General features: G+C 38.8%; 2 protein-coding genes and 1 non-coding gene across 6 annotated transcripts in view; 2 read left to right on the top strand and 1 right to left on the bottom strand.

Moving 5' to 3' along the window:
* Nucleotides 1–27742, top strand: part of GALC (galactosylceramidase) — a 124653-nt gene that overhangs the window by 43466 nt on the left and 53445 nt on the right. The window contains exons 1-4 of one of the 4 annotated variants that reach the window (XM_016926531.4): nucleotides 20862–21238; nucleotides 25682–25750; nucleotides 25998–26061; nucleotides 27624–27737. In XM_016926531.4, the coding sequence (XP_016782020.3) occupies nucleotides 21044–21238; nucleotides 25682–25750; nucleotides 25998–26061; nucleotides 27624–27737 (442 nt within the window). In that variant the 5' untranslated portion in view covers nucleotides 20862–21043. Of the gene's footprint in view, nucleotides 1–20861; nucleotides 21904–24450; nucleotides 24541–25681; nucleotides 25751–25997; nucleotides 26062–27623; nucleotides 27738–27742 lie in introns of those variants that run through there. The other 3 variants (XM_016926533.4, XM_016926534.4, XM_063793026.1) reach the window with 3 other exon arrangements.
* GPR65 (G protein-coupled receptor 65) lies at nucleotides 2124–9083 on the bottom strand. Its single transcript, XM_054666206.2, has 2 exons — nucleotides 8968–9083; nucleotides 2124–3815 (listed from the first exon to the last, which is right to left on the bottom strand). Exon 2 carries the CDS (start codon nucleotides 3354–3356, stop codon nucleotides 2343–2345), a length of 1014 nt encoding a protein of 337 aa, XP_054522181.1. The 5' UTR covers nucleotides 3357–3815; nucleotides 8968–9083; the 3' UTR covers nucleotides 2124–2342.
* Nucleotides 17756–17859, top strand: LOC112205419 (U6 spliceosomal RNA). Its single transcript, XR_002939382.1, has one exon. It is a non-coding gene; the product is annotated as a U6 spliceosomal RNA (small nuclear RNA).

Here is a 27742-nt window from a genome sequence, read left to right as displayed (position 1 = left end):
GGTGGAACAATTTTCACCAGCTTTTAAAAGTTTGGAAAGACACATGGAATTTAAGCCAAATGAAATGACCTGATGATTGCCGAGCTTTCCAGAGAGAAGAGAAATGAATAGTGCAAATGAGATTTCAGCATTTTCCCCATTCATTTCCAGTTCCTGGGAGGGATTTCTTGTTTCTTGGTTGACAAAATACTATCCTGGGTTCCTCCGCTCTTCTGGAGTGGCGGCTAGTGGTGAACTATTAATAAGAGGTCCCGTACAGAACACGATCGTCACCTAGTGGCCACAAACAAAACTCCTGCATGGCTTTTCCTGGCCAGCCACAAGTGATGCAGTAAGAACAGCATCTTTGGAAGAGAAAAGAGGTACCATAACCCCCACATCACTTCCCCCTCACCCCAGATTCGATCCATTTTCCCATTGCAGGCTTATGACTCAGCCTCCCAAGTAGCTGGGATTACAGGCACATGCCACCAGGCCAGGTCTGGCACATTTTTGAATTTTTAGTAGAGACAGGGTTTCATCATATTGGTCAGCCTGGTCTCCAACTCCTGACCTAAGGCGATCTGCCCACCTCAGCCTCCCAAAGTGCTGGGATTACAGGCGTGAGCCACCGCGCCTGGCTCAATATTTTGTTTTTTAATGTGAGGGCACCTCATGTTATCAAGACATTTGCTAGCTGATCATTTTGGGGGGAGTGGAAAGAACAGGCAAGAAAAGGAAAGCAAAGAGAAAAGGAGAAGGGTAGAAAAATCCTTTAAAATATTTTGGTGAGGAAAATGTTTACTGAGTGCCTATTTACAACGAGGCAATTTCCACAATGAGGATTCAAAAGAATATGTTGTATCAAGACTCTCTTTGCCAGGCATGGTGGCTCACGCCTGTCATCTCAGCACTTTGGGAGGCCTAGGTGGGATGATCACTTGAGGTCAGGAGTTTGATCGAGACCAGCCTGTGCAACATGGTGAAACCCCGTCTCTACTAAAAATAAAAAAATTAGCTGGGCATGGTGGTGGGTGCCTGTAATCCCAGCTACTTGGGAGGCTGAGGCAGGAGAATTGCTTGAACCTGGGAGGTGGAGGCTGCAGTGAGTGGAGATTGCACCACTGCACTCTAGCCTGGATTACAGAGCAAGACTCTGACTCAAAAAAAAAAAAAAAAGAACTCTCAAAATATTCTAAGATTCTAAGTCCAAAAAGAAAGATATAATAGAACTATTTATTTGTCTATGCATTAAACTTCTGGTAATTTCAGCTATGTTATACCCAGTTATAAATTAAAAAGAGATCAAAATAAAACTCAGACCCTATTTCCTTTTCCTTTATATAGAAATCTTTCAAGCTCGGTGACTAGGCTTTTGAACTAATGTAAACTTCGTGAGGCTTCATGGGACCATTTCTTTCATAGCCCCAGTACTTAACTCAAAACCTAGTTTATGGAATGGATTCAATAAATATTTGTTAATGAAGCCAAGTGATTAGATAAACAAAATGGAGTATAACCATGCAACAGAATACTATCAGGCCATAAAAAGAAATGAAGTGCTGATACATTCTACACATGGATAAAACTTGAAACCATTATACTAAGTGAAATACGTCACAGTAGGCCACATATTGTATAATTCTATTTATATGAAATGTTCAGAATAATGAAAATCCTTAGAGACAGAAAGTAAATTAATAACTGGCATGGACGGGAGAGCAGGGAGCGACTGCTAAGAGTATAAGATTTCTTTGGTGGGTGATGAAAATTTTTTGAGTGTGGTGATGGTTGCACAGCTCTGTGAATATACAAAAAATCACTGAATTGTACACAATACAAAGTTGAATTTTAAGTTATGTAAATTTTGTGTCAATAAAGCAGTTATTTTATACAAGATAAAAAAATAAAGATTTGTTAATGAATGAGGAGATTAGAAGCAGTATTCAGTAGCTGGGGTTGTTGGAGACCGGTACACAAAATTAGGAGAACTGATGGCTGACACCCTGGAGTCCAAAGAAAGAGTGAGAAAAATCATAAACCCAGACACAAAGGAAGAAACAGTCCTACATACTTTACTGACTCTAAGGGATTATAGCACAGATACAAAAACAATTGGCATTAACAATAAAGACCCTGAGTCATTAAGAAAATATTGATCTTTGTTTAATATACATCATTTAATAAAACGCAGGGAGGGAGCTGTACAATGCAGTTTTAAGATATTTTTATTGGACTGGATTAAAACATCACTCTGAGAACACTTAGTCCCCTCACATGCTAGATTTCCTTTTCAAAATGTAATCTTGATGATATAATAATGCATAACTTAAACTTCCCTTCCCTTCAAAACATCCTTGGTTCTACTCAAGGACCTCTAATTCCATAGTATCTTTTGTAGACACAGAAGGTATGCGTTTTCTTTGTCTTTGTGATGTATTACACCTCCCAGTGCAGAATTTTAATATATTCCACATATCATATCTTCCTGTTTCGGTTACAAAACAGTACAGAATTGGATCAGCAACACAATTTAAACTTGTTAATGCAACCGTGATTCTATACATTGTGTAAGTTCGCTTCCCAGACTTGCTGTGGTCTTCGAAGTTCACAGCATGCTCTAAAATGCAGCGAATCAGCAACATCACATGAAAGGGAGTAAAGCATAAGACAAAAGTAACTGTGATGCTGACAAGTAGTTTTATGATTCTCCTCTTTTCCTTGTTTTCCGTGGCTTTATTGTGCCGCACAGCTTGGTAGACTTTCCGGTTGCAGATCAGGATGGTGACCAAAGGTATTGCATAGCCTGTACACGTCCTGAACAAGTTGAGGTTGATTTGCCATTTCTCTAAAGGGTATTTGTCATAGCATAAAGTAAAATTAGACTTTTCGGCATCGCAATATTCAACAACTGTTTCATCTTCCCACAACATGACAGCATTGAAGATGGTTTCCAATATCCAGATGGACAGGCTGACCATGAGTGCAAATCTTCTTGTCCTTAGGAAAAAAAACTTCAAAGGGTAGACAACAGCCAAATACCGATCAACGGCAATGCAGGTGAGGAATGCTGTGCTGCTGTAAAAATTCATGTACATGAGAAAAGCACTCCCTTTGCACAAGGCAGGAGAGAAAGTCCAGTTGTCTTTATTCCAAGTATAATCAATCCATAAAGGGAGAGTTAATGCATAGAGTAAATCTGATAGTGACAAACTGAAGAGGTAAATTCCTAGTTCACTTTCCTTCTTTGCTTGCAGGAAAGACACACAAAGAGATCCAATATTGGCTGGAATGCTGACTATAATCACAAAGATGTAAACAATGGGAAACAAATAGTGATCCAGGTCATGCTGTTCTTCAATACATGTGCTGTTCATTTTTTCCTTTTTAAGGTAGCAATTATATTAGTTCTTAGAAAGTAAACAGAAAAGTCTTGTCTCTTTGTAGTTTGTTTTGAACATCGAATTCGCTTTTACTGAGAATTCTTTTTCAATTTTTCTTTGTTGTCTAAAGTTCTAATTAATTCATCAATGCTTTTAAAGGGTGGATGTAGATCAATTTTTACACAGATATCAGCAGTTGGAAGTAAAAATCCAGGCTCCTGGCAATTGGCTAAAGGGGTCAACTGAATTTAATAAACAGAAGTCCATGTGTTCATTATCACAGAACGCTGACAAACAGCCCACAAGGATCAACTGAGGCATTTGTAAGTGTACATAGAGAGTTGTCCGCAATTTGTTTTTCTTCATAAATCTCACAGTAGATTGGTGCAAACATGAATATACAAGGCTTTGTTTGCACAAAGATTGGTATTTCCTTTTAAAATTCCTTTCCCTCTGTAATGAAAGATGAATTAAAATTGTTTAGATGTTTAAGATGCATGACTTCATTACAATCAGGATTTTGAAATAATCCCTTTTTGTTTCATGTATTGAAGATATTGAAAATGCATTAAGTTACAGTGAAGGTGTTTAAAATGGGAAAATTATCTTATTGACTTCAGTAAATAAAATCAAGTCAAGACATTTTACTTATATCAAATAAGAATTACCTGAGGCATGTTAGATTAGAGCGAATTATATTTCTCAATGGATATAACCCAAGAACACAAAACTCAAGTTAAAAAGTCATTTCAGCAGCTAAAGATAAAAAATTCTGTTATTTGTCTGTGATTGGTAAATACTTTTGCATGTGTGATCAACTGTATGGTTATATGATTTCAAATTTCTAATTTCATATGCAATCTAGGTGTACGGCACTTTCAAAAATCACCTTATTATCCAAAGAAATACTATAATAGAAATACAATAAAGTTTTAGAATTTTAAAATGTAGCAGTTTGTTAAGCCTTAGCATATAATTAGACAATCCTACTTCTGTTTATCTTTTTATTTCCTTTGTAGACTAACTCACTTTATTTTTCTTATACTTTTATAAATGAGAGGACAGAATGTTCTCATTCTGGGTAAAATCTTGGAATCATTAATTTCCACCTTTATATCTGATGGTTTAAGAGGTTAGTGTCTTTTTAAAGCTATGATGTCATAGATTCACATAAGAGTAAAGGTTCCATCCTTCTCTCCATACTGGAGTAGAGAAATACTTTGTCTATATCCCTTTGCTGCTGAGGCCTACTGGTGGCTGAGATTATTTACATGGTGAATACCTTCACAGAAAGCTTTCTAGAAACACTATTCAGGGCACCAGAATCACTCCCTCCCAACTGTTGATGAATCCTGAGCACAAAAAGACCTGCCATCACAAGTCACAAGAATTCTACTAGCAGAGTAAATCATATGGGAAAATGTATCATATTTCACTCTTAAACAGGTAACTAAAACTCCTGAAACCTTTTAGCTTTATCAACCTAAAAAACAGGAATAAAATGTGAAAAACAGCCTTTTAAATAAATAGGGAAGCTTCCAAAGGGGGGAAAAATTTGTGATGGAAGAAAGGAGGTGGGAGCTGCTATCAGGGAGGTGAGTGAGCGCTGGAGCTCTGGATGGCCTGAAGACATATGTAGATCTGGAGGAACTCACTAGGGATCAGAGAAACTAGAGACAAAACTTGGGCCTATGCAGGTAAGAAGGGGTCCTTGACCATCCCAAACACATGGGATCCAGAACCTCTGCTGTCAGGGAAAGGGTGAACTAGAAAATAAACAAAATAAAATAAATTCCACAGACGTTTGCAGACAGTAGAGAAAAGATGGCAATTTCCCTGCCTCTGCTTGGTTTCTGTGAGGAGTTACAATAAAAAATTCTACCCTAAGTAGTTGTGGCCTGTGGGGTCATCACTTGGAAACTAGGTCTGGGTCTACATTATTAGTTTGATCCTGCAAACTTCAGGCCAACCTACATGCTCAACTTCATTAGTCATCAGAGGAATTCAAGCTAAAATTAAAATGATATACCACTACACACCCAACACAATAAATGAAATGAAAATAAGACAAAATATCAAGTGTTAGGAAGGAAATAGAACATCTTGACTCATATGCTGTTGAGTAAAAAAAACACTAGGCACTTATGCATGCCATATGATCCAGCAATTCCACCTCTAGGTATTTGTTCAACATAAACGCATACATATGTTAACCAAAAGACAAGTACTAGAATTAGAATATTCACAGTAACACTACTTGTAATATCCCTTAACTAGAATGCCCACTAGCAGTATAATAGATGAGTAAATTGGGATATAGTAACACCACTGAAATCTACACCTCAATGAAGATGAATAAATTATCGCTACATGCAATCGCATGGTTGAAGATCACAAATATAATTCTGAGTGATTAAAAAAAAGACACAAAAGAGTATGTATTATCTGATACAAACCAGGCAAAGTTAATCTATGATGTTAGGAGTCTGGGTAGTGGCTACCTCTGGGGAAAGGCTGAGTACTGTTGGAAGAGGGCATGAGGAGGACTTCTGAGATTTGGCAATGTTCTATCTCTTGATAGGGGTGGCTGGTTCCATGAGCATGCTCAGTTTGTAGAAATGCATCAAGCTGTACACTTAGGATATGTGCATTTTGCTGCATGTGTATTGTATTGCAATGGAAACATTAAAGAGTGGAATCAAAAGGCTGTGTGAGATGGCATGTAGAGCATCTTGACAAACAAACATCTGTTTTACCCACAGATGGAACATATATGCCTTTTTAAGAAATCTGATTTTATTTCTATCCTCATATATAAAATGTAATTGAGAGAAAACAATAAATAAATAATTTACCTAATTATGAAAATAACTTCACCAAAAATAAAGGTTAACTATATATGAAAAAATAAATTCTAGGCTCCTGGAAGAAGTTGACACAGATCCCCCCTTGAACAAGTCCTCTTTAACTCAGGCCTCAAAGAATCCTACAGATAGAGTTCTAACAAATATGACCTTATTCACACACACACACACACACACACACACACAGAGTAATAAGCAACTACGTGTCAGATTGAGCAGAAACAACAAAGTAAACCAGATCCACAAAACTTTAGAGATAAAATTTATATATATATATAAAAAACACAAAATATGTTTAATATGTTTAAAGAAACAAAAGAAGGGATTTAAACACATGAGTAAGGAGGAAGAGATTAAAAAATGACAAGCCATATTTTTAGAAAGATTGAAAAAGACTTTCTAAAAATAAAAATAATAATAATTTAAATTTAAAAATAAACACGGAGTAACCAACTGATTAGATCCAGCTGAAGAGAAAATTTGTATATTGCAAGATAGAGATAAAGAAAGAACACAAAATTATCAGCATGTTAAGGACATGGGAAAATATAAGAGATATGGAGAAAAGGTGAAAAGGGTAGCATATACATAATTGGAATTCCATAAAGATCGAAAAGAGAGAATGTTGAAAAGGCAATATTCACAAAGATGATGAGCTTTCTAGAACTGATGAAGGAATCTTGAGGATGGATGAAGAATCCTCATGCATCTTCAATCCTCATGAAATCTGCAGATTTATGAAGCTTAGAAAATCCCAAATAGGATTAAAAACACAAAAATGGAAACCTATACTTAGACACATTGCAATAAAATTGCAGTTCACCAAAGACTAAGGAAAACAGAGCCAGAGAGGAAAGATGGACTACCTATGAAGGATGGAATTTAGACGGACAAAAGACTTCTCAACAGCGATAACAGACAGCAGAAGATTAAAAGTTCCAAATTGCTAAGAAAATATATGTCATTCTATAATTATATACTCAACAGAACTAAATTTCAAGGACCAGAGCAAGAATTAGGGCATTTTCAGGTAAACTACCACTCAGAACATTTACATCCAAAATCCCCACTAAAGAAACTTCTAAAGGATATAACTGAAGTAGGAAAAGGACACTAGGGTAATGTCTGAGATGCAGGAAGATTGAATCAGCCCCCGCGGATGGGACTCTGATGCACACACAACACGTCCAACACCAGGCTCATGTGTCTTGGGAAGAACACCTGAACCATGAAAACATCCTCCCCTTAAGACCAGGACCGAGAAAGTCGGGTAATGGGCAGCATGTGCCTCTTCCTCCTTTGTCCGTGTTACTCAATAGATAGTCATCATTTTCTTTAAAAATGGTATGACAGATTAAATGAAAAAATGATTTTTAGAAAGGTTTATAAAGTTTTCAATGGAATACATTTCTCTAGCTGTAAAAGCATTTCCTGCCTTGACTTAACCACAAGACAGGATGGGTTGATGAAGCAGAGGCCCTCTTCTTTGTAGTGACGCAGAGGCAGTACAGGCTTGTGGTTAAGAGCGTGGGCTCTGGAGACAATTCGAATGCCTCTCAACAGCACTCTGGGCCCATTGGTGTTTCTTCACCTCTCTAAGTTCCAGTTTTCACAGGTGTAAGTTAGTACCCAGTTTCTAAGATTGTTGTGAGGGTTAAATGAAACGACATATGAAGCAAAGTTCCTAGCACATGGTAGGCATTCACTGTACGTTAGCTGGTAATATTGTTTTAATGACATTGGTAGTCTGCACCAATCTTTGTGCTGTCCCCTACATTTTCTGAAAAGAAATCATCTTTAGTCATCTAGCCAGAGCATAGCAGAAAAGCTGGAGGTGCTCAGAGTGTAATTCATATGGTAACACTTCACGTATAATACTAGGCTCTGCAGATAATAGTTGTTCATTTAATTTGGGTGGATCTGAGATTTTAGTGGAATACTGTATATAATTCCTATTACAGTATTCACATATTTTTTCAGATATTATTTTGCCTCCTTTAATCAAATTTTGAGAAAATTGTTTTTAGAACAAGCACTGAGAAATTTTGGTGAGTTTTTAATTTTTAAATTTTTACCAGATGACAAAAAAGACAATCTACAGTATATTAAAGTATATCTATTCTTGAACAGATCTAAAAATAGTACAAATCATTGATGACGATGACCAAAAGTACAATATTTTCCTACAGTGTTATAGAAAATGCTTGCTTTCATCTATCAGTTTAATAGTTACTTATTAAGACTCTACTATATATTTCAGGCACTGTGGTAGTCACTTATTAACTAATAATTATTACTTGACATTTATTAATACTGGAAATATTCTTTCCTAATATCACATTTTTTTCTGATGGATATAAAAAGTATTTACTGGACCATTGTACAGATGAGGGATTGGTGCCAGATAGCTCTAAAGCCAGGGGCTGGTAGGCTTCTTCCTAAATACTGACTGAAGTTTGCCAAAGCACTGTTTCCTGAAAAGAAAATAAAGTATGAACAACCCCCTTTTTCTATATCTATGGTTTTGCCTAATTAGTTCTAAATTTAAAGTTTGGCCCTTTACCACTGCTCAAAGTAGAGGAAACCATGTGTCTTCCTCATTTCTTTCTCTCTTATCATGCTTTGCATTACCACATTTATACAGCCTAAACCAGGTAGAATGTTGCGAACATCGCTGACAATTATGCCAAAGCATGTTATCTACTTTAAAATATTATTTTATTTTTTAATCTTATACTTACCCATGTTTCTTCCGGTGATGTGTTTGTTGACCGAGGAGCTTGATAAATCTGTGCCTGCATCAAGTCAAGAAGAGAAACCAACACTGCTGAGGGGACAGGAAATTGCACTCATATTTCAGCACAAACCAATGAGGAAGCAGCATCTCAATGAGAAGGATGTGCGTTATCCAAGTTTGAACAAAAAAAGTCTCTTAAATACTTTTAAAGATGTTTTTATTTATTGTTTACTGTACTGTAATTTTTATAACTCACTTGTCTCATTGCATCTTAATTACAAGTATGTACTGATATTATATTATATGCCCTTTACTTAATGGAATATATGTTAAATATTTTATTTATTTATTTGTTCATTCATTCATTCATTCATTCACTCATCATGCCAGCAGTGTACGGGGAGATGTATACGAACTGGCTATCAACCAAAAGCAGCTTTTTTTACCTAGTAAAGGAGAAAGACATGTTTAATAATGATTGTAATGCAATGGCAAAATGAAGAAGTACTTCAAGAGGGGTACAGATAAAATAGAATGAACCATTTGGATGTGTGAGATAGGGGAGGATATTGTAGGTAGATTCAGGGTGATAAAGTTCCTGGGACAAAAACAGAAAAGGGAGAATTGAGGCTGAGGGGTTTAATGATGGCTATTGTGCTGCTTAAGGCAGGGGTTAAGGTAGCCAACCTCATACCGTCTTTCTTTTCTTTTCTTTTTTTTTTTTTTTTGAGAGACTAATGGGATTAGATATATAGTATTTGATTGTAGAACTATTTTCTCCTTTGATTCTCTCCTCTTGGAAACAGAGATGGCTAAAAACCAGTTGAATTAACTAGCTGAGACAAATAATTTTATGAAACTTGAAAATTTTATTTTAGAAAGACTTACATTGTTATTATAAAAACTCTTGTACTTTAGCAAGTTAAAGTTAATGCCAAATCTATAAGTGGTTTAATATGAAGTGAAATTAGCTCCTATAACTTTCTTACTATTGATATATAAAAAAGTCAGAAATATCACTTTTGAATCTTGCCCTCATAAACTTTTATTAGAAATGAGGGGAGAATATTATTTGAAAGAACAGAATTTATTTGGGATGAAAACATTTGACTTAATTTTAAAGATGTAATCAGGACATTTTGAATCTGTGTTTGTTAAAGGACATCAAGGGTTGTTGCTGGTGTTTTTTTTTTTGTTGTTTTTTTCTCCCTACCCAGAGATAGAAAAGATTAGCCTGTATATAAGCAAGGCTTTCCATATTGAAGTTGATCAGGGTATATCAGGAATGTAAAGATTTTCAATACTTCCGTTGTAGGTCTTTCTTTGAGAATAATAAAACTAATACCTTACATTTATAAAGCACAGGAAAGTTTATAAAGTAATTTAGCATATAGTAAATTATAAATCAATATATTGTTACTGAAATAATAAAAATTAAGTATAAAGTAAAAAATTAACAATAAATGTCTTGAAGTTTTACAAAAATGAAAAGTAACGATTTCAGTTTACTTGTGACTGTAATTCAAAATTCTCATTTTTGCTTGGTTTCGTACATCTGCTTATCTGTGGTTTCTATACATGATATATCTTTTTTTAAGTTCGGGGTACAAGTGCATTGTTACGTAGGTATTTCATTACTCTGATGATCTCTTACTTTATCTGAATAGACTATACTTCTGCTTTTAGGGAAAGGGTATTTTCATGTCCATATCTAATATTCATGTATTTTGCTTTTCAAAAGAAAAAGATTATAATTAAGAAACATAAGAAACACAAACTTTCACTTCTGATTAAACAGGAGAAAAAGCTGGAGCTGACCTATGCTAAAACCTTGCCAACTCTACACAATAAGAAATTTACCAGCTTTTAAGAAATTTGCTTCTTAATATGGAAAATATGGCAATACTGTATTTTCAACTATAGGGCTATCTTTTATAATGAACGGTTAGAAATTTTAAATCATTGAGTCACTGTGACATTTTAACAACATAACAATGAGATAAAGACAATTAGTTGTTATTCAGAACACTGCCTTAACGGGGTTGGCATTTCTGACCAGTCAATTATTTGGTTTTCTGTGGTCACCATCTGGGGACCCAACACTGGCCAGTTGGGCTACTCATGGGGTAATGGGGAGGAGATTGTGGATCTACCTGGTTCCAACTTCTCCATTGGGCAGACAGTGCAAGAGTGTGTTCTACTGATGAAGGGGTCCTTTGTGAGGCCACACTATCTGCTAGGTGTAATTTCACTAGCTAAAGCGGCAACTAAATATGGCAGGGTAAGATTTTGAAATAATGCTATATTTTCCCAGCCACATTTCTTTTCACTCTAGCCCTACCCTTACACAATCAGTGAGCCATTTTGCATTTATTGCCTCAAGGAAATTTCTGGCACAAGCGGGGAAAAAAAAGAAGACAATGTGAGTTTTGACTTTTAAAAATTCAAGGCCTTGGAAAAGACTGAGGCACAGACACTATGCTTGGGAGAATATGTGCTGAAATAAAGTAAAGCTTCCCAGCCCCCAAAACTGAAAAAGATTGTCCTGCTTGGCGGGGGTTGGGTTTAACGTTGTGAGAGAGGAAGTATGTTCAAGAGTTAGATGTGGTCAGTGCTTGAGAAAGGGGCCCTGCATCCTGATTGCTGTACTCACTTCCAAGCAAGCCCTGAGGTAGGGGTGGGTGACAAACACCCTAGATGAGTTGTGTGATCTGGGGAGGAGAGTGAACCTGTGCCTCATTTCCAAGGAGAGACTCAGGAGTATGTACCTGAGAGACCTCACTGTCATAGTTGGGTATGGTTTGTTTGTCTTTATAAAGCTGGTGTTGATTTGATTCCCAGTGTGGCAGTAGTGGGAAGTGGGGCCCAGTGGGAGACGTTTGGGCAATGGGGGTAGATCCCTCCTTAATGGCTTGGTGCTGTTCTGAGGTAGTAAGCGAGTTCTCTTTCTGGATTAGTTCTCCCAGGAATGGATTAGTTCTCGAGAGAGTGGGCTATTATAAGAGCCTGGATACCTCTCCGGCCCTCTATGCATGTGTCCACTTTCCTTTGGACTTTCTTTGCCATGCTGTGATGCAGCATGAAATCCCTTGCCAGAAGCTGGGACCACATCCTTGAATTTCTTGGCCTACAGAATCATGAGCTAAATAAACCTCTTTTCTTTATAAATTATCCAGTCTCAGGTATTATTTTATAGCAACACAAAACAAACTAAGACACTCATCAAGTCCCTCTGTGCCCGTATAGCACAGGTGGAGTAGAATGAGGGGCACAAAGAAGTGATGGGAAGCCTCAGCCCATCTCACAGCACTTTCAGTGGCCCAGTGTGGCACTTTGTAGTCACGGATGAGGGACAACTCAGGTTAATACTACCTGGGCTAACTACCAAAGACCAGAAGGGAAAGGGGGTGTCTCAGGAGATGCCAGCATTGATAGAGGGCAGTTCTGAGAACCAAGGGTCAAGCCACCTTCCAGTCCTGGCAACATGAAAAGTCCCTAAATCTTAGCTGGTGTTATGAACTGAACTGTGTCCTTTCCCGAAATTCATATGCTGAAGCCCTAATCCTCAATACTTCAGAATGTGGCTGCATTTGGATATAGAGCCTTTAAAGAGGTGATTAAATTAAAATAAAGCCCCAAGGATAGGCCCTAATCCAATCTGACTGCTGTCCTTACAGGAAGAGGAAATTTGATAGCCTAGAAGAGACGGAGAAGTTCCTAGGCACATACAACTTACCAAGACTGAAACATGAAAAAAAACAGAAAATCTGAACAGAGTAATAAAAAGTAAGGAAATCTGATTAGTAATAAAAATTCTACCACCGAAGAAAAGCCCAGGAAGTCATCACTGCTGAATTCTACCAAACATTTAAAGAAGCCATACCAATCCTTCTCAAACTCTTCCAAAATATTTGGAGAAGTGGCAATACTTCTCAATTTATTTTATGAGGCCAGCATTACCTAGATAGCAAAGCCAGACAAGAACACTACAAGATAAAAAGTTACACGCGAATGTCCTGATGAACATAAGATACAAAAATCCTCAACAAAATACTAGCAAACTGAATACAATAGCACATTAACAGGATCTTTCACCATACATCACTTCAACAGAATGAAGGACAAAAACCATTTGATCATCTCAATACATGCATAAAAAGCATTTGACAAAATTTAACATCCTTTCACAAGAACTCTCAACAAATTAGGTGTAGAAGGAATGTACCTCAACATAATAAAGGCCATACACGACAAACCCACAGCTCACATCATATTAAATGGTGAAAAGTTGAAAGCTTTCCCTCTAAGATCAGAACAAGACAGAATGTCCACTCTTGCCACTTCTATTTAACATAGTACTGGAAGTCCTAGCCAGAGCAATTAGGCAAGAGAAAGAAATAAAAGATATCCAAATTAAAAAAGAAGAAGTTAAATTGTTTGCAAATGACATAATTTTATATATAAGAAATCATAAAGGCTCTACCAAAAAATCATTAGAACTAATAAACAAATTCAGTAAAGTCACAGGATACAAAATCAACACACATATGAACAGCATTTCTATACACTAACAATGAACTATCCTAAAAGTAAATCAAGGAAACAATGCCATTTATAAGAGCTACAAAAATATGTAGAAATAAATTTAACCAAGGAGATGAAGGACCTGTATGCTGAAAACTATAAAACACTGATGAAAGAAATTGAAGAAGGCACAAATAAATGGAAATATGTCCCATGCTCATGGATTAGAAGAATTACTATTGTCAAAATGTCTAAAATGACAATGTCCATATTGTCAAAATGTCCTACAGATGCAATGCAATTCCTATCAAAATTCCAATGCTATTTTTCACAGAAACAGATAATGCAACCATAAAGTTCATATGGAATAAAAAATAACTCTGAATTGCCAAAGCAATCTTGGGCAAAAAGAACAGAGCTGGAGGCATCACACTACTTGACTCCAAAACCTACTACAAAGTCACAGTAATCAAAAGAGTACTGGCATTAAAACAGAAACATAGATCAATGGAGCAGAGTAAAAAGTTCAGAAATAAATATACACATTTACAGTTAATTGATTATTTTTGATAAAGGTGCCAAGAACACATGGGGAAAGGCAGTCTCTTCCATAAATGCTGTTGGGACAACTGGATATTCACATTCAGGGGAATGAAATAAGACCTTTATCTCACACCATATGCAAAAATTTACTCAAAATGGGTTAAGACTTAAATGTAAGACCTGAAACTGTAAAACTGATAGAAGAAATCACAGAAGAAAACTCCATGACATTGGTCTGGGCAATGACGTTTTGGATATGGCCCCCAAAGCACAGGCAACAAAAGTGAAAACAGACAAATGGAATTACATTAAACTAAAAAGCTTCTGCATATCCAAAGAAACAGTCAACGGAGTGAAGAGACAACCTACACAATGAGAGAAAATATTTGCAAGCAATCCACACATCTCAGGGGTTAATATCTAAAATAAATAAGGAACTCAGCTCAATAGCAAGAAAATAAGTAACCTGATTAAAAATGGGCAAAGGAGCTGAATAGACATTTCTCAGAAGAATACATACAAAAGCCCAACAGGTATATTAAAAAATGCTCAAAATCACTAATCATAAGGGAAATGCAAATTGAAAACATAATGAGATATCACCTCACACTTGTTAGAATGGCTGTGATCAAAAAGAGGAAGATGTTGTTGTCAAGGATGTAGAGGAAAGGGAACCCATGCACTCTGTTGGTGAGAATGTAAATTAGTTTAGCCATTGTGGATAACTGGCAGTTCCTCAAAAAACTAAATGGAACTACCATGTGATTCAGCAGTCTCACTACTGGGTATATTTCTGTTGAAGAGCATTGTGATAGATGTTTCAAAAATATTTTGAGTGGTGAGAACCTCTTGTACTGTCATTTTCTTCATGTCTGAGACCTGGCGCTAGGTGGACTCTAAAATTCTTTTCCTGGCGGGAGTGCAATAAAGTGAGTATTTGCAATACAAGGAAGAGTAGAAACATCACAGGTAAAGCATAGGAGGACAGTACAATTTCTTGGAATTCCTTTATTTGAGCAAATCTATGCTGTAACAATTACCAGCAAAAGGACTACAGGTGGTGAAGGCAGTTTTTACAGTGGAGAAATGCAGACATGGAGCCTGATAATTCTTTACAATTATCACATCAGCTTTGGATTATAACCGGGTGTGTCCATCAGGGTTCCTTGCTGCAGGTAACAGAAACCATCTGTGGGTTACCTGAGCAGAAAATGAATGACTTAGAAAGAAAGAAATGAGGATATGGAACAAATTGGTGCAGAAACTTCAGAATAAGACTTGTAAAATGGGCTAGAGTCAAAGGACCAAAAAGATAGCCAGGTCACTCTGTCTGAGCATTCAGGTGAGAATGGCACTGCTTGATCCCACTACTTTAGGTATCTGAGGCCACCTCTGATGGAGCCTCTGTGCAGCTGCCTCCTCTGGACTCTGATATGGCTCTTGTGGGATTTCTCAACTGTGCATACATCTAGTTACTCTTCCAAGGTCAAATTTGCAGGTTCAAGAAACTGATTGAGAAAGCCTGGTCATTGTCAGAGACTGTACTGATAAGGACAGTAAGAGAGAGGATCTGGTTCCTTAACTTCTGAAGGAGGCAGAATTCTCTTTCACACCAAGACTCTCACTATGAGGAATCAGCCACACACGACATAGATTTGGATGACTGTGGACAACAACCCAGCAAAAAGAAAAACTGAGACCAATACAAAGACAGGAATAATCTGTTTTTGCAGAATTAATTGTGGGGAAAGCAGTAAACTCAAAAGTTGTACGATAGTTATATAGGTATGTCATTTATGTTATTATTTATATAATAAGCACTTATATAACACATAGGATGTGTGGGTCACTCTTCTAAGTGCTATAAAAATATTAGCTTGTCCAATGTTCACATTAATGTATTGCCATCATTATCTCTATTTTATGGATGGGTAAACTGAAGCCCAAAGAAGTTACATAACTTAACCAAAATTACACTGCTGCTAAGCAATAGGAGAAAGATTTGAAGCCAGGAAACCTGGGGCTCCAGAGCCAGTATTCTAACTACTATACTACACTGCTCTTTGCTATAGAAGTTTTTATTTGTAGTTATACTTAAGAAAATGTTCAGTAAGCAATTTATAATTTATTTCATTAGGTGGATTCTGTCCTTTGACTTATTTTCATTTTGTTTATATAAAATCTTGAATGAATAGAGCCTTATAACATATTTTAGAGAGAAGTCACTCAGTAGGGCAGTATAACTAACAGTTGCCATCAAGAAACATGTCCAGAGTTGAAAGACCAGACAAATGGCAGATGTTGGATATATACTGAAAGGAATATAAGTCATTCTCCCATAAAGACACATGCAAGTGGATGGTCATTTCAGCACTATTTGCAATAGCAAAGCCATGGAATCAACCTAAATCTCCATCAGTGGTCTATTAATGGATAAAGAAAATGTGTTACATATACAACCTGGAATACCATGCAGCTATAAAAAAGAATGACAGGCCAGGTGCTGTGGCTCAGGCCTGTAATCCCAGCACTTTGGAAAGCCGAGGCGGGCAGATCACGAGGTCAGGAGTTCGAGACCAGCCTGACCAACATGGTGAAACCCCGTCTCTATTAAAAATACAAAAATTAGCCAGGTGTGGTGGCACACCCTGTAATCCCAGCTACTCAGGAGGTTGAGTCAGGAGAATCGCTTGAACCTGGGAGGCAGAGATTGCAGTGAGCCGAGATCGCACCACTGCACTCTAGCCTGGATGACAGAGCAAGACTCTGTCTCAAAAAAAAAAAAAAAAAAAAAAAAAAGAATGAGATCATGTTCTTTGTAGCAACATGAATGGAGCTGGAGGCCATTACCCTAAGAAGACTAACACAGGAATAGAAAACCAAATACTGCATATTCTCACTTATAAGACGGAGCTGAACATCGAGTACATATGGACACAAACAACAACGAAACAACAGGCACTGGGGCCGACTTAAGGGTGGAGGATGGGGGGCGGGGGAGGATCAAAAAACTACCTATTGAGTACTATGCTTATTACCTGGGTAATGAAATAATCTGTACATCAACCCTAGGACATGCAATTTACCTTTGTAACAAACCTGCACATGCACCCTCAACCTAAAATAAAAGTTAAAAAATATAGCAGATGTTACAGGACAGTTCAAGAAAACACTCCACACTCTTATGTCCCAGGGGATTCCTACTTTAAGAAATGTTTCCAAATCCTTTTGTAAATAATTCTTTCTTCGTATCCCCTTATGTGACCATTCAGTGATTTGTCTTTTAGTTCAATTCAACTAATATTTATTGAGTACTTAGCACAGTTTGGGCACTGTGCTTAAGACATACAAAGAAGAAATAAACTTGGCCTCTGCCCTGGAATTTCTGACAGCCTAATAGCAAAAACATGGAATCAACCTAAATGCCCATCAATGGTAGACTGAAGGGGAGGTGGACTGATTTATAAAAGTAAAGCCTTTTCCTGAAGTGAGACAACAGACTGCTATCATACTGTTTTATGATAGTCTTGGGGAAATAAAAAAAAAATCCAGACTGCTATTAGAGTTTATCAATAAATTTTCATTAAAAGGCAAGATCTCTGATCCTTCTCAAGAGACTATTTGATTTTGATCACATTATTTTATTTAGAAAAAGGAGAGATTTGGGGTGGCTGAAGTATAGTTGTGATACTTAGAAACACCTGTTATTTAAGAGAAAAATCATCATGTTTCCTTTGGCAGCACATTTACAAACACTGGAATGTTACAGAGATCAGTGTGGCCTCTGAGCAAGGATGACATGCAAATTCTTGAAGTGTTTCAGATTAAAAAGACAGAGAGAGAAACACTGTCATTACTTTTTAAACTCATTTAAAATCTGAAAACTGGGACCTTCCTTTCTTACCGTCTTATCTCACTGACCCTGATCCACAGACACAAGGGAAGCTAAGCATATGATCACTTGTGGGGTAACTGTCATTTTTCTTTATCTCACATCTTGAGCACATTTGAGTGCCGTGCCCAGCACTCCAAGGATTTCTGTCAGCATGTATTTATTGGCCTTTTATTAGAAACTTTCTTACCTCATGTCTGCTCTCATGAATATAGATCAGAAATTAGAAACAAAAAATATTTATCTGGTAAGCAATTTCTTTGGTAACTGAACTAATAGGAACTACTGGGACTTCCTGGAAGTGACGCTACCTTTTCCATTAGAGTTTATGCTTCCTCTTTTGTAGATTTCACACATTGCTCAAATATTTGTGGCGTGCATTCCAACTACAAGGTGCAATTGAGGGACGAGAAAAGGGAAAACTTAGTTGGGCAGACAGCTAAAGTTGGTCTTTGGTAAAATTCTTTTAAACAGAAAGACAGCCTGAAAAATCAAGCTACAGGCACACATAGAGTGGCCTGGGGAAAACTCAGGCAACAGCTGCCCTGATAAGAAAGGAAGGCCCAACATAGAAGCCTTTTGTTCTTTGTGTGATTAGCAGGTTCCCAGGAAAAAGTTTCTTCCCCTTTTCAGGCACATACATGGTGGGCTCTGTGGGAACTTGCATGGGGGTGGAGAGGGTGATTACCTAGAACCCACAGTTACACAAACAAGAGAAGCTGAACTTTATCCTTACCCAAGACATACCCACAGCTGCACAGATAAGGGGAGCTGCACAGACAGCTTTACAAGTAAGTTACGCAAACAGCTACAGAGATGAGAGGAGTTTCTTATAAAAGCTTTTGGATTCAACTGTAAAAGTGGCAAAATGGCAAAGAAAGAAAGCTTTCTTCTTTCATATAATGAACTTCCTCTTCAACCTCACTCTGGTGTCCACACTCCTTAATTCTCTTGGTTGTGAGACAACAAGCTTGGATAACACCTCGGACAACGAGACCACTGACCACTGACCCGTTTCACAATGACGTGCTACAGGATGGTGTATGCTGGGTATTCATACATCATCATGCAACTTCCTAGTTTTATGTGTAAGGTAGTTTCCTCTGTCATCACCTTGGTATTTCCCATCTAGTCACGGTATTAAGTGGGTCTTATGCGCTTGTTAAGAGCTGGTAAGAGAAGCTTAACATTCACTTGATGGAATGGTTACTATGGCTTGTATCCACAGGAGCTCCAGCTCATGCTTAAAATACTGTGTTAGAACAAATGGATCAGAGTGAATTCTGTAACAGTAAATCCACAGAACTGAAAATTACTGACTTGCATCATAAACTGGTTGCAGTGGCAAGGCAGAGAGTTCAGATTCGTGTTGTACTGCGGAAAGAAGAAACCAAAGAAAATAAGTGGTTCATACACAGGGGACTATTTAAATGATCCAAGCCAGAAGACTACTGAGGGTGAAAGGAGCATTATCAGTAATTATGTTTAGACAAAAGTTGTGACTGTCCTTAGTAAACCAGGATAGACGTAGAGTCAATTTAAAAAGAAAGAAAGAACAAACATATCTAATGTACATTAAGAACCCAGGGATATCGGGTTCTTAATGTGCATATTTATTGGATTGCCCAGAGCTTTGACCTTCAAGTATAATTGAGTTCTTGAAACTTAGATTTAGGTTTGTGGTTAAGGGGCAAAATAATCAGATTCCAAATAGGGTTCTGCAGACAAATCCCACAGGTCCTAAAGTCTCTGGGTCTTTTCCTTGCCACTGTGGTATCTCAGGGGCTTGTGTAGGCAATGATAACCAGTTCCATACTTCTGCTAAGAGAAATTTGGGGATCAGAAAATCTTTCTCTGCAGCTCTTCAGAGTCTCTTTAATTTACTTCAATAACAAGGAAATCAGAAATCTCAGGACAGTGCTGGATGTGGCAGAAATTCAGGGCAATTCACAACTTTCCTACCAATTTAGAGTTACCTGTCTGGAATCACTTCAACTGACAGTGGAAGATAGTTTATAAAATTGTAGGGGAGGCAAAATTTCACCTTCGTCCCTGTAGGGTCCCAGCATGGCCCTAGTATTAAATTGATTTAAGATATTAATAGACTGACAGGAGACAACCACACAAATGTTTATTTTACATAGCACGGGGGCCCTCATTAAAAAAAAAAAAGACCTAAAGCAGCAGTTAACAGCCAATTGCTTATAGAGTGAAATGGACAAAAAATAGTAGTTGTGAAACATGATAAGGCGAAGGGGCTTGGGGTAAAGAAGCGACTAGAAAGATAGGGATTAACAAATTTTGTTTGGACACATTTCCCTCGACTTCAACTTTCTGTCCTTGAAGATAACAATGTTATTTTATAGGGAAGACATCTTTCACATGGGAATTTCATCTCCTCCTTTTAAGACACATAATATCCATGACAGTGATCTTGCACCTGCTGTTTTTAAGTGCCTTTAATTTAAAATAGTCAATATGCCACAGCAGCATATTTTGAGGTGGTATATTATTAACTCCTTCAAGGCTAAAAGCTTTGAATATGCCGGGGTAGTTACCAGACTGGAGAACCTTCTCAGCTATTTGCCACTTGTGGAATGCATTCAAATGTACTGAGTGCTTATTAACTTTTCTCTCAGTCCCTCACTCTGCTTGCTGCTCTTCTCGCCTCATCTCACATAAGAGAAAACTCAGGCTCCAAAAGCAAAGTGATTCCACCAAGATGACAATGGAATCGGGACCTGGGGTCCAAGCCTGGTCCTCGCACGAGGTAGATACTCCCTGAGATGCTGAGGAAGAGCCATGGTAGGGCCACTCATGGCCCTCTTCCTTTGGCGGACCTTGGAATCCACCTTCCCTGCGTTAAAGTGCTCCCCCAGGTGACGCCGGAAGAGAAGCCAGCAGTAAGTACATGTGAAATCCAGTAGCTGACCACAGACACGCGAGCGATAAGAAAAAGCTCGCTGCTTCTTTCCTCAACACTCCGCCAGCTGCGTCAGAGGCCCTTGACCCGCACTCAAAATGGCGGCGGCGGCGTCAGCATCAGCGGCCTCCTGCCCGTATCTATCGTGGCGGCGACGGGACCCGCCTCCCTGGGCGCCGGAGTCATGTGACCCACACAATGGCTGAGTGGCTACTCTCGGCTTCCTGGCAACGCCGAGCGAAAGCTATGACTGCCGCCGCGGGTTCGGCGGGCCGCGCCGCGGTGCCCTTGCTGCTGTGTGCGCTGCTGGCGCCCGGCGGCGCGTACGTGCTCGACGACTCCGACGGGCTGGGCCGGGAGTTCGACGGCATCGGCGCGGTCAGCGGCGGCGGGGTGAGCGGCAAGCTGCGGGGATACGCGGGGGGCGGCAAGAGCCCGCCCCGTGGGGCCAGCCCCACAAGCCCCCGCGGCGTTGCCCTGCGTTTCCACCGGCTCCACTCTCCGCCGCATTCCCCTAGGGTGCCAGTCAGCAGGCGGTTGGGGCGGGCCCGCTGCGGGGCTGGGGCGGGTGCTTTCTCGTTTAACACGAACCAGACAGGCAGTTAGGTTTGAACAAATGAGGATCCGGAGGTCCAGAGAGTATAGGTGCAGAGAGTAAAGTGACAGGTCTAAGTAGTGAAGTAGCCGGGGCTGGAACCCTCGTCCCAGGCAGTGGGGCACAGGCTGTCTTCATCGCGGAGATGGCAGTCGGGGAGCGTCGCTCCAGAAAGGGCCAGGGAGTGCGGGAGCGTCCGTGTGCGAAAGAGAACGCCCCAGTGGGATGCTTTGGCTGTGTCTCTTCCTTTAGGGGGAGTTGGTGGGTGGTGGAGTCGTAAGTCGCGTGCAGTTGTTAGTGCAGGGTAAGGATGGGCTCCTCCAGAAAGGGTAGCGCCGAATAGGATTTCGTTTGGAGGCAGGACTGGTGCCTCAAGGTCTCTTTAAAAGGAAGATAAGCGAGCGGCCTGAAACTACCGGGTACTCCCTCTGGGCCCATGGGCTTCATGGTGGCCGACCTTTGGGTGAGAAGGTTTTTGTTTTTTGGTTTTGTATCCGAAATTACATCTAGGGCTAATGTTTCTTGAAAATGTTAAGGTTGAACTCGGATTTTTGGGGTTGAGTTGGATGGAGCTTGCATCCTTACATTCAACTCAGAACAAGCTTGAATGCCTGCTGCAAGGATGACCTGGTCTGTATGTGACCACAAGATATAACCTTCTGCTAGGGGAAATTTTTTTCCCCCTGGAGTTAGCTGATCCTTTTTGGTTTTTATGTTTTCATTCCCTAATTTGCAATCTCTCCAGCCGTGCTGATGTGTATTTCAGGGGAAACCTGTGGGCCGATGAGTTAATGCATTTATTCTTTGCTACTACTATTCTCCTTTTTATGTTTTTGGGCTAAACCTGAAACAGCCAATATTTCATGGAGTGAGGCCCCATCTTTTTTATAGCTTTACTTGTGATACTATATCTAGGGTAAGAGCTTACCGAAAAATGGAAGTCTTTGTTTCCATTAGGTTTATTAAGCCCAGTTTAAACTTACTAAGATGAGAAGAATCATTTCGTAATTCAAAGTAGGAAACTCCTATCTAATCTGATAGAATATACAATTATTAGTATCCCTATATAGTTCATTACTCCTCATAGGAACTCACTAAATAATGAAAATTCTTGCAACATTATATTTGCATACCACTTTAAACTTCTTTGTGGAGTCCTCGGTCCCTAGCCCAGGTTGTGGCAGTAAGTGTTTAGAGTGCTGTCATTTATTCTTCATGTCAGAGAGGGAAAGCGGTATGGTACAGTAAGTAGTTAAGAATGTAGGGCCGGGCGCGGTGGCTCACGCCTGTAATCCCAGCACTTCGGGCGGCCGAGGCGGGCGGATCACGAGGTCAGGAGATCAAGACTATCCTGGCTAACACGGTGAAACCCTGTCTCTACTAAAAATACAAAAAATTAGCCAGTCTTGGTGGCACGCGCCTGTAGTCCCAGCTACTCGGGAGGCTGAGGCAGGAGAATCGCTTGAACCCGGGAGGCGGAGGTTGCAGTGAGCCGGGATCACACCACTGCACTCCAGCCTGGGCGACAGAGTGAGACTCCGTTCGAAAAACAAACAAACAAAAAAACCCAAAAACCAAACCAAAGCAAAACAAAACAAAAAGAATGTAGACTAAAGAGAAGATTGCCAAGAGTGTCTTCTGGGTTCTGCCACTTCACTGTATGGCCTTGGCGGGTTATCTATTATAACTCCTCTCTGCCTCACTTTCTTTTTTTGGGATACAGTTATACCTGCATGGTAGGAGCGCCGTGAGGATAGACCTAAAGTACTTAGGATGATGTCTTGCCCGTTACTAATTTTGGTTAATAACCATTTTCAGGGATTAGGGAGGAGGAAGTTATTTCAAGGCCACTGAATGATGAAATGTCCCCAAGGCTTTTTCCTGGGCCTGTAAACAGTTCCAGGCCTCATTCAGGCAGTGTGGTTAGTAATCCCATGATTTGCTATTGCTAGATGGTGCATTTTAACATTTGGTTATATTGCCTTTGACTTATGCTGTTGTGTTAGGTGCGGCTATAGGTTTGCAATAACATGATTGGTGTGTTTGCCTAAAGCCGATACTTTCTCTGTTAAATGTGGGAGTGCATAGAGGGCAAAAGAAACCCTAGACCGCAAAACGCACAGTTTTAATGGCTTAGTGTAGGACAGGAAGCATTGTTTACCTAGGGTCAAGGATATATTAGTGTGCCTATACAGTGTTCATTTAAAGAGTGCCTATTTTAATATTGGAGCCCTTGCTAGGTTGTAAGCTCTTTGAGAAATATGTATTTTAAAAAATTTGTGTATATAACACTTGCCTTTATTGAGAACTCACTATGTGCCAGGTAATGTGCCAAGTCCTTTACATACATCTAATTTTAGTCTTACAGCAGTTGAATGAGTAAGATAGCCCACTTTACAATAATTTGCCTATGATTACATAGCTTATTAATGATGAAATCAGGATACAAACTCCATTTGACTCAAAGACTCTTATTTATGTTGCCAGTACCAGTGCAACAAAAGACCCATAAAATATTTAATAAGTGTTTATTGAATAACAAAGAATGAGGATACAAACTTGAATAAGATACAGTCCATGTCCTTAAGGAACTAAGAGGTGAGTCAGAAAAGTAAAGGAGTGCCAGGGTTCAAAGTGTTGTAATAAAGATATGGACCTGGTGCCAAAGGAGAGGCGCTTACATCAAATCAGTGAGCAGGGCCAGAAGGCATCCTTCCTTCAAATTCCAGAGGTGGAATTTGAGCTGAAAGGTGAATTGGAGTTGTCCAAGAGAGGATGTGGGGTGCATTCCAGGCATAAGAATAGAAAACGTTGTTTGATACATCTAGATAGAAGGTGTGAGAGTGATAAGGGATAAAGTATCAGGGTTAGGAGCCAAATAATTAAGGGATTTGGGTGCAAAATTGAGCAATTTGAACTTTATCCTGAAAGCTTTTGGGAAAGGGACGGTCTTAGCATGTTTACACAGAAGAGTTTCGTGATTACATTTGTATTTTGGGAAGGTTACTCTCGTAAGTAGCATGGAAGATAGAATACAGGGAGAGGCAGAGGGGATGTCCTGAGACCACTTATGCTGTTCTCGTAAGTGAGGAGAGCCTAGGTAAGTCAGTGGGGTTGAAGAGTAGAGGAGGGATTTGAGAGCTATTAAGGATATCTTGGTGACTGAGGGTACATGGGAAGTTTGGACAAAAGGTGGCCCAAGTTTATGGTTTCGGCAAGTGTTGGTTACTGAGACAGCAAGTTCAGGAAAAGGAGCAGATACATGCAAAAGTGCTATGTTTGGTTTGGGATATATTGAGGTAGATGGGAAGAGTGGCTAGAGAGCAGCTCCATGGGTCTTTGCCTCACTGGTAGGGACTGGGGATGTTTTGGGTGTGACAGAGTAGATATGGGCACTTACCAGAATGTCAGTAGTAGCATATATGAGAATATAAAATAGAAAGTTGAACCCCATAAAAGTATTTTGTCCCAACCATCATACATAGACCTGGCAAAGTGTCAGCAGTTTGAACCTAGGACTGTCTGGTTTACAAGCCTGAGGCTACTGTTTCATGCCAAAAACCGGCCTCTTTTTATTTATTTTTTGCTTATATTGCCTCCCAAAGGATAGATTATGGGTCAATTACTGGTTTTGTGATTTCTTTTTTCAAATAGTTGTATGCCATGGTCCTGGCATGATCCAGTATTGGTCCCTGCGCTGTCTACCCTTGTCTTTCCATGCATTCCGATGCCACTCTTGTGTTAAGTTTTCTTAGTACAGCCTGGTCTGGAGATTATTGCTAGTTATTCTTAATAGTAACAGGTAGAATTTATGAGGATGGGGAAAGTAGTGCTTCCTTTCAGCATTGCTGCTTGTGATGTTTTTCCAGAAGATATTAAGGGGAAAAATTACCTGACATTCATCCCTCCCATTTTAGTCCTGAGATATTGTTGCCAAGTGGTCTCAAGATAGAAAACCTGAGTTTCAAGATAAGTTTGTGATCATGAGGTTAGCAAGCTTACCTCCCAGTTAGCCCTCATGCCAGAAGAAGAGAACTTTTTAGCTGTAGGACAGACAGCAGCCCTACTTGCCCAATGATTGGCACAGAAAGGGCAGACAGACAACTTGTGAGGAACTTTTCCTCAGCCTGACCTTGCCTGAGGCTAAATATGTGTATACCAGGTGGTGTGCATGAACACTGTAGACAAATATTCATGATTGGATTTCTTTTATTCATACTTTTGAAAACTTTTTTTTTTAGGCAACCTCCCGACTTCTAGTAAATTACCCAGAGCCCTATCGTTCTCAGATATTGGATTATCTCTTTAAGGTAATGAAAACATAATTATTTCATGGTACCTGTGATATTTTAGAAATTGGATGGTGAATTTCACCATAGAATTTATTAGCCTCACAATTCTAGTTTTTGAAAAAATGGCACATTACTTTTGGAATAAATCGCTATTTGAAGTTTTGCTTTTGTTTTTGCGTCTGTAAAACCTAAGGCAGTAATTAGTAATTGTCTTGAAGCTTCATACAATACAACACTATGTTAATACTGTTACTTCTTTTCACAGCCGAATTTTGGTGCCTCTTTGCATATTTTAAAAGTGGAAATAGGTGGTGATGGGCAGACAACAGGTAGGAGAATTTGGGAGATAGGATTTCTCCCATCAACATTTTAATCTATACCTCAGCATATGGACTGTGATTTCAGAATATGTGTAAACAATACCAACACTTTTGAGATTGATTGTTGCTTATTAGAGTTTTCCTCATTTTTTAACTGTAATTATTTAAAAATATTATATAGAATATGACTGGTCCATCAAAAACAATATTCAAACTTCAAATTGCTTATTTAGTTGAAGTAATCGGTAGTAAACAAATCCACAGTTTTCTAAAACCTATATCTACAGGACAGAGCATAGGGACAGTTTTGAATTTTATTGAGCAGTCAGAAAGATTTTAATTTCGTATAGAACAAAAAAAGTGTTATTAACTTAAAATATGTGGTAAAAATGTATGTAACCAGTGTTTCAGAGATACAGCTTTTTTTTCTTTTAAAAACAAAACTTATCTTTAATCACTAAATCTTCAGTCTTCATTGTCACTATTTTGATTGGCTTTATGTAGTCCATGTTATCAACTGGCAGTTTATAGGCCTTTTGTTTCCAGGAAGAAGAAAAGAAATTCTCTCTATGATTAGATATAGCTTATTATTTACAGAACAGATTCCATTATAATGAACTCTAGAGTATTACTTGTATTCCTGCTAGTGATTTGGAAGTAACTCTTTGTTGAACAGATATGTCTATGTGGTGGTATTAGTGTTTATGTTGAAGAAAAAGTGCAAAGCAAAAACAAAAGAAACCCCCATAACAGAAACTTTCTTCAAGCTATTGCGTTTTACTGTTAAAACCTTTTAGGCAGAATTGACAATGATGGGCTAATTTCACTTGCTGAAGCTAAATTAGAGGTAGAGATACATAAACAGGCAGTTCTTGTGAATTCTGATGTTTACCTTTAAGAAGAAATGGGCAAGGGCCTCTCGGAAGGCCCTACTTAGCAAGGGCAGATGTTGGTGAACTGTGGGAATATACGAGGACTTTGATAGCAATTACCTACCTCAGTGCTAAGACAATGTAACCTCTACTAACTGCAGATGTTAGTATAGAATTTTGTTATTTTTAGAGTGGATATGTATACTCATTCCTTTTTTTTTTCTCAAAACTCTTCCTATATCAAGACATATTATAGGCTAAAGGTGTGGGTTCTGAGAACAGGGCTCACGAGTCCAGGGATTCATATCCAGCGTTGAAAAGCTGAAAGTTGAGGTAATCAGAACTTAAAGTTGGACATGGGGATTTGAAAACTACAGAGAGATCAAAAGCCCAGAAGCGTGAATACTGGGAATTTTTAGTTATATGAGGTGATAACATTTCTCTCAGTACTGCTTGTAATAGAAGGTTGTGGTTTTATTAAGACTTTTACAATGCTTAAGATAATGAAAAAAGGATGAAATGATATGCTTTTATCATCCATCCTTTAGTTGTGTAAGATTATGATTTCCCCAACTTCAGGATTAGAACTGGAATACTGCTTTTGTGAAGTGTGTGTCTGGGGTGGGGGTGGGGAGTGAGATGGTCCTAGGAAGTACCATTCATGGATCATTACTTCCGTTTTTGCTCTCCTCTATTCAGACGGCACTGAGCCCTCCCACATGCACTATGCACTAGATGAGAATTATTTCCGAGGATATGAGTGGTGGTTGATGAAAGAAGCTAAGAAGAGGAATCCCAATATTACACTCATTGGTAAG

Source organism: Pan troglodytes, chromosome 15, assembly GCF_028858775.2.
Source record: "Pan troglodytes isolate AG18354 chromosome 15, NHGRI_mPanTro3-v2.0_pri, whole genome shotgun sequence".
Lineage (NCBI taxonomy): Eukaryota > Metazoa > Chordata > Mammalia > Primates > Hominidae > Pan > Pan troglodytes.
This window is presented reverse-complemented; position numbering and strand designations above follow the sequence as displayed.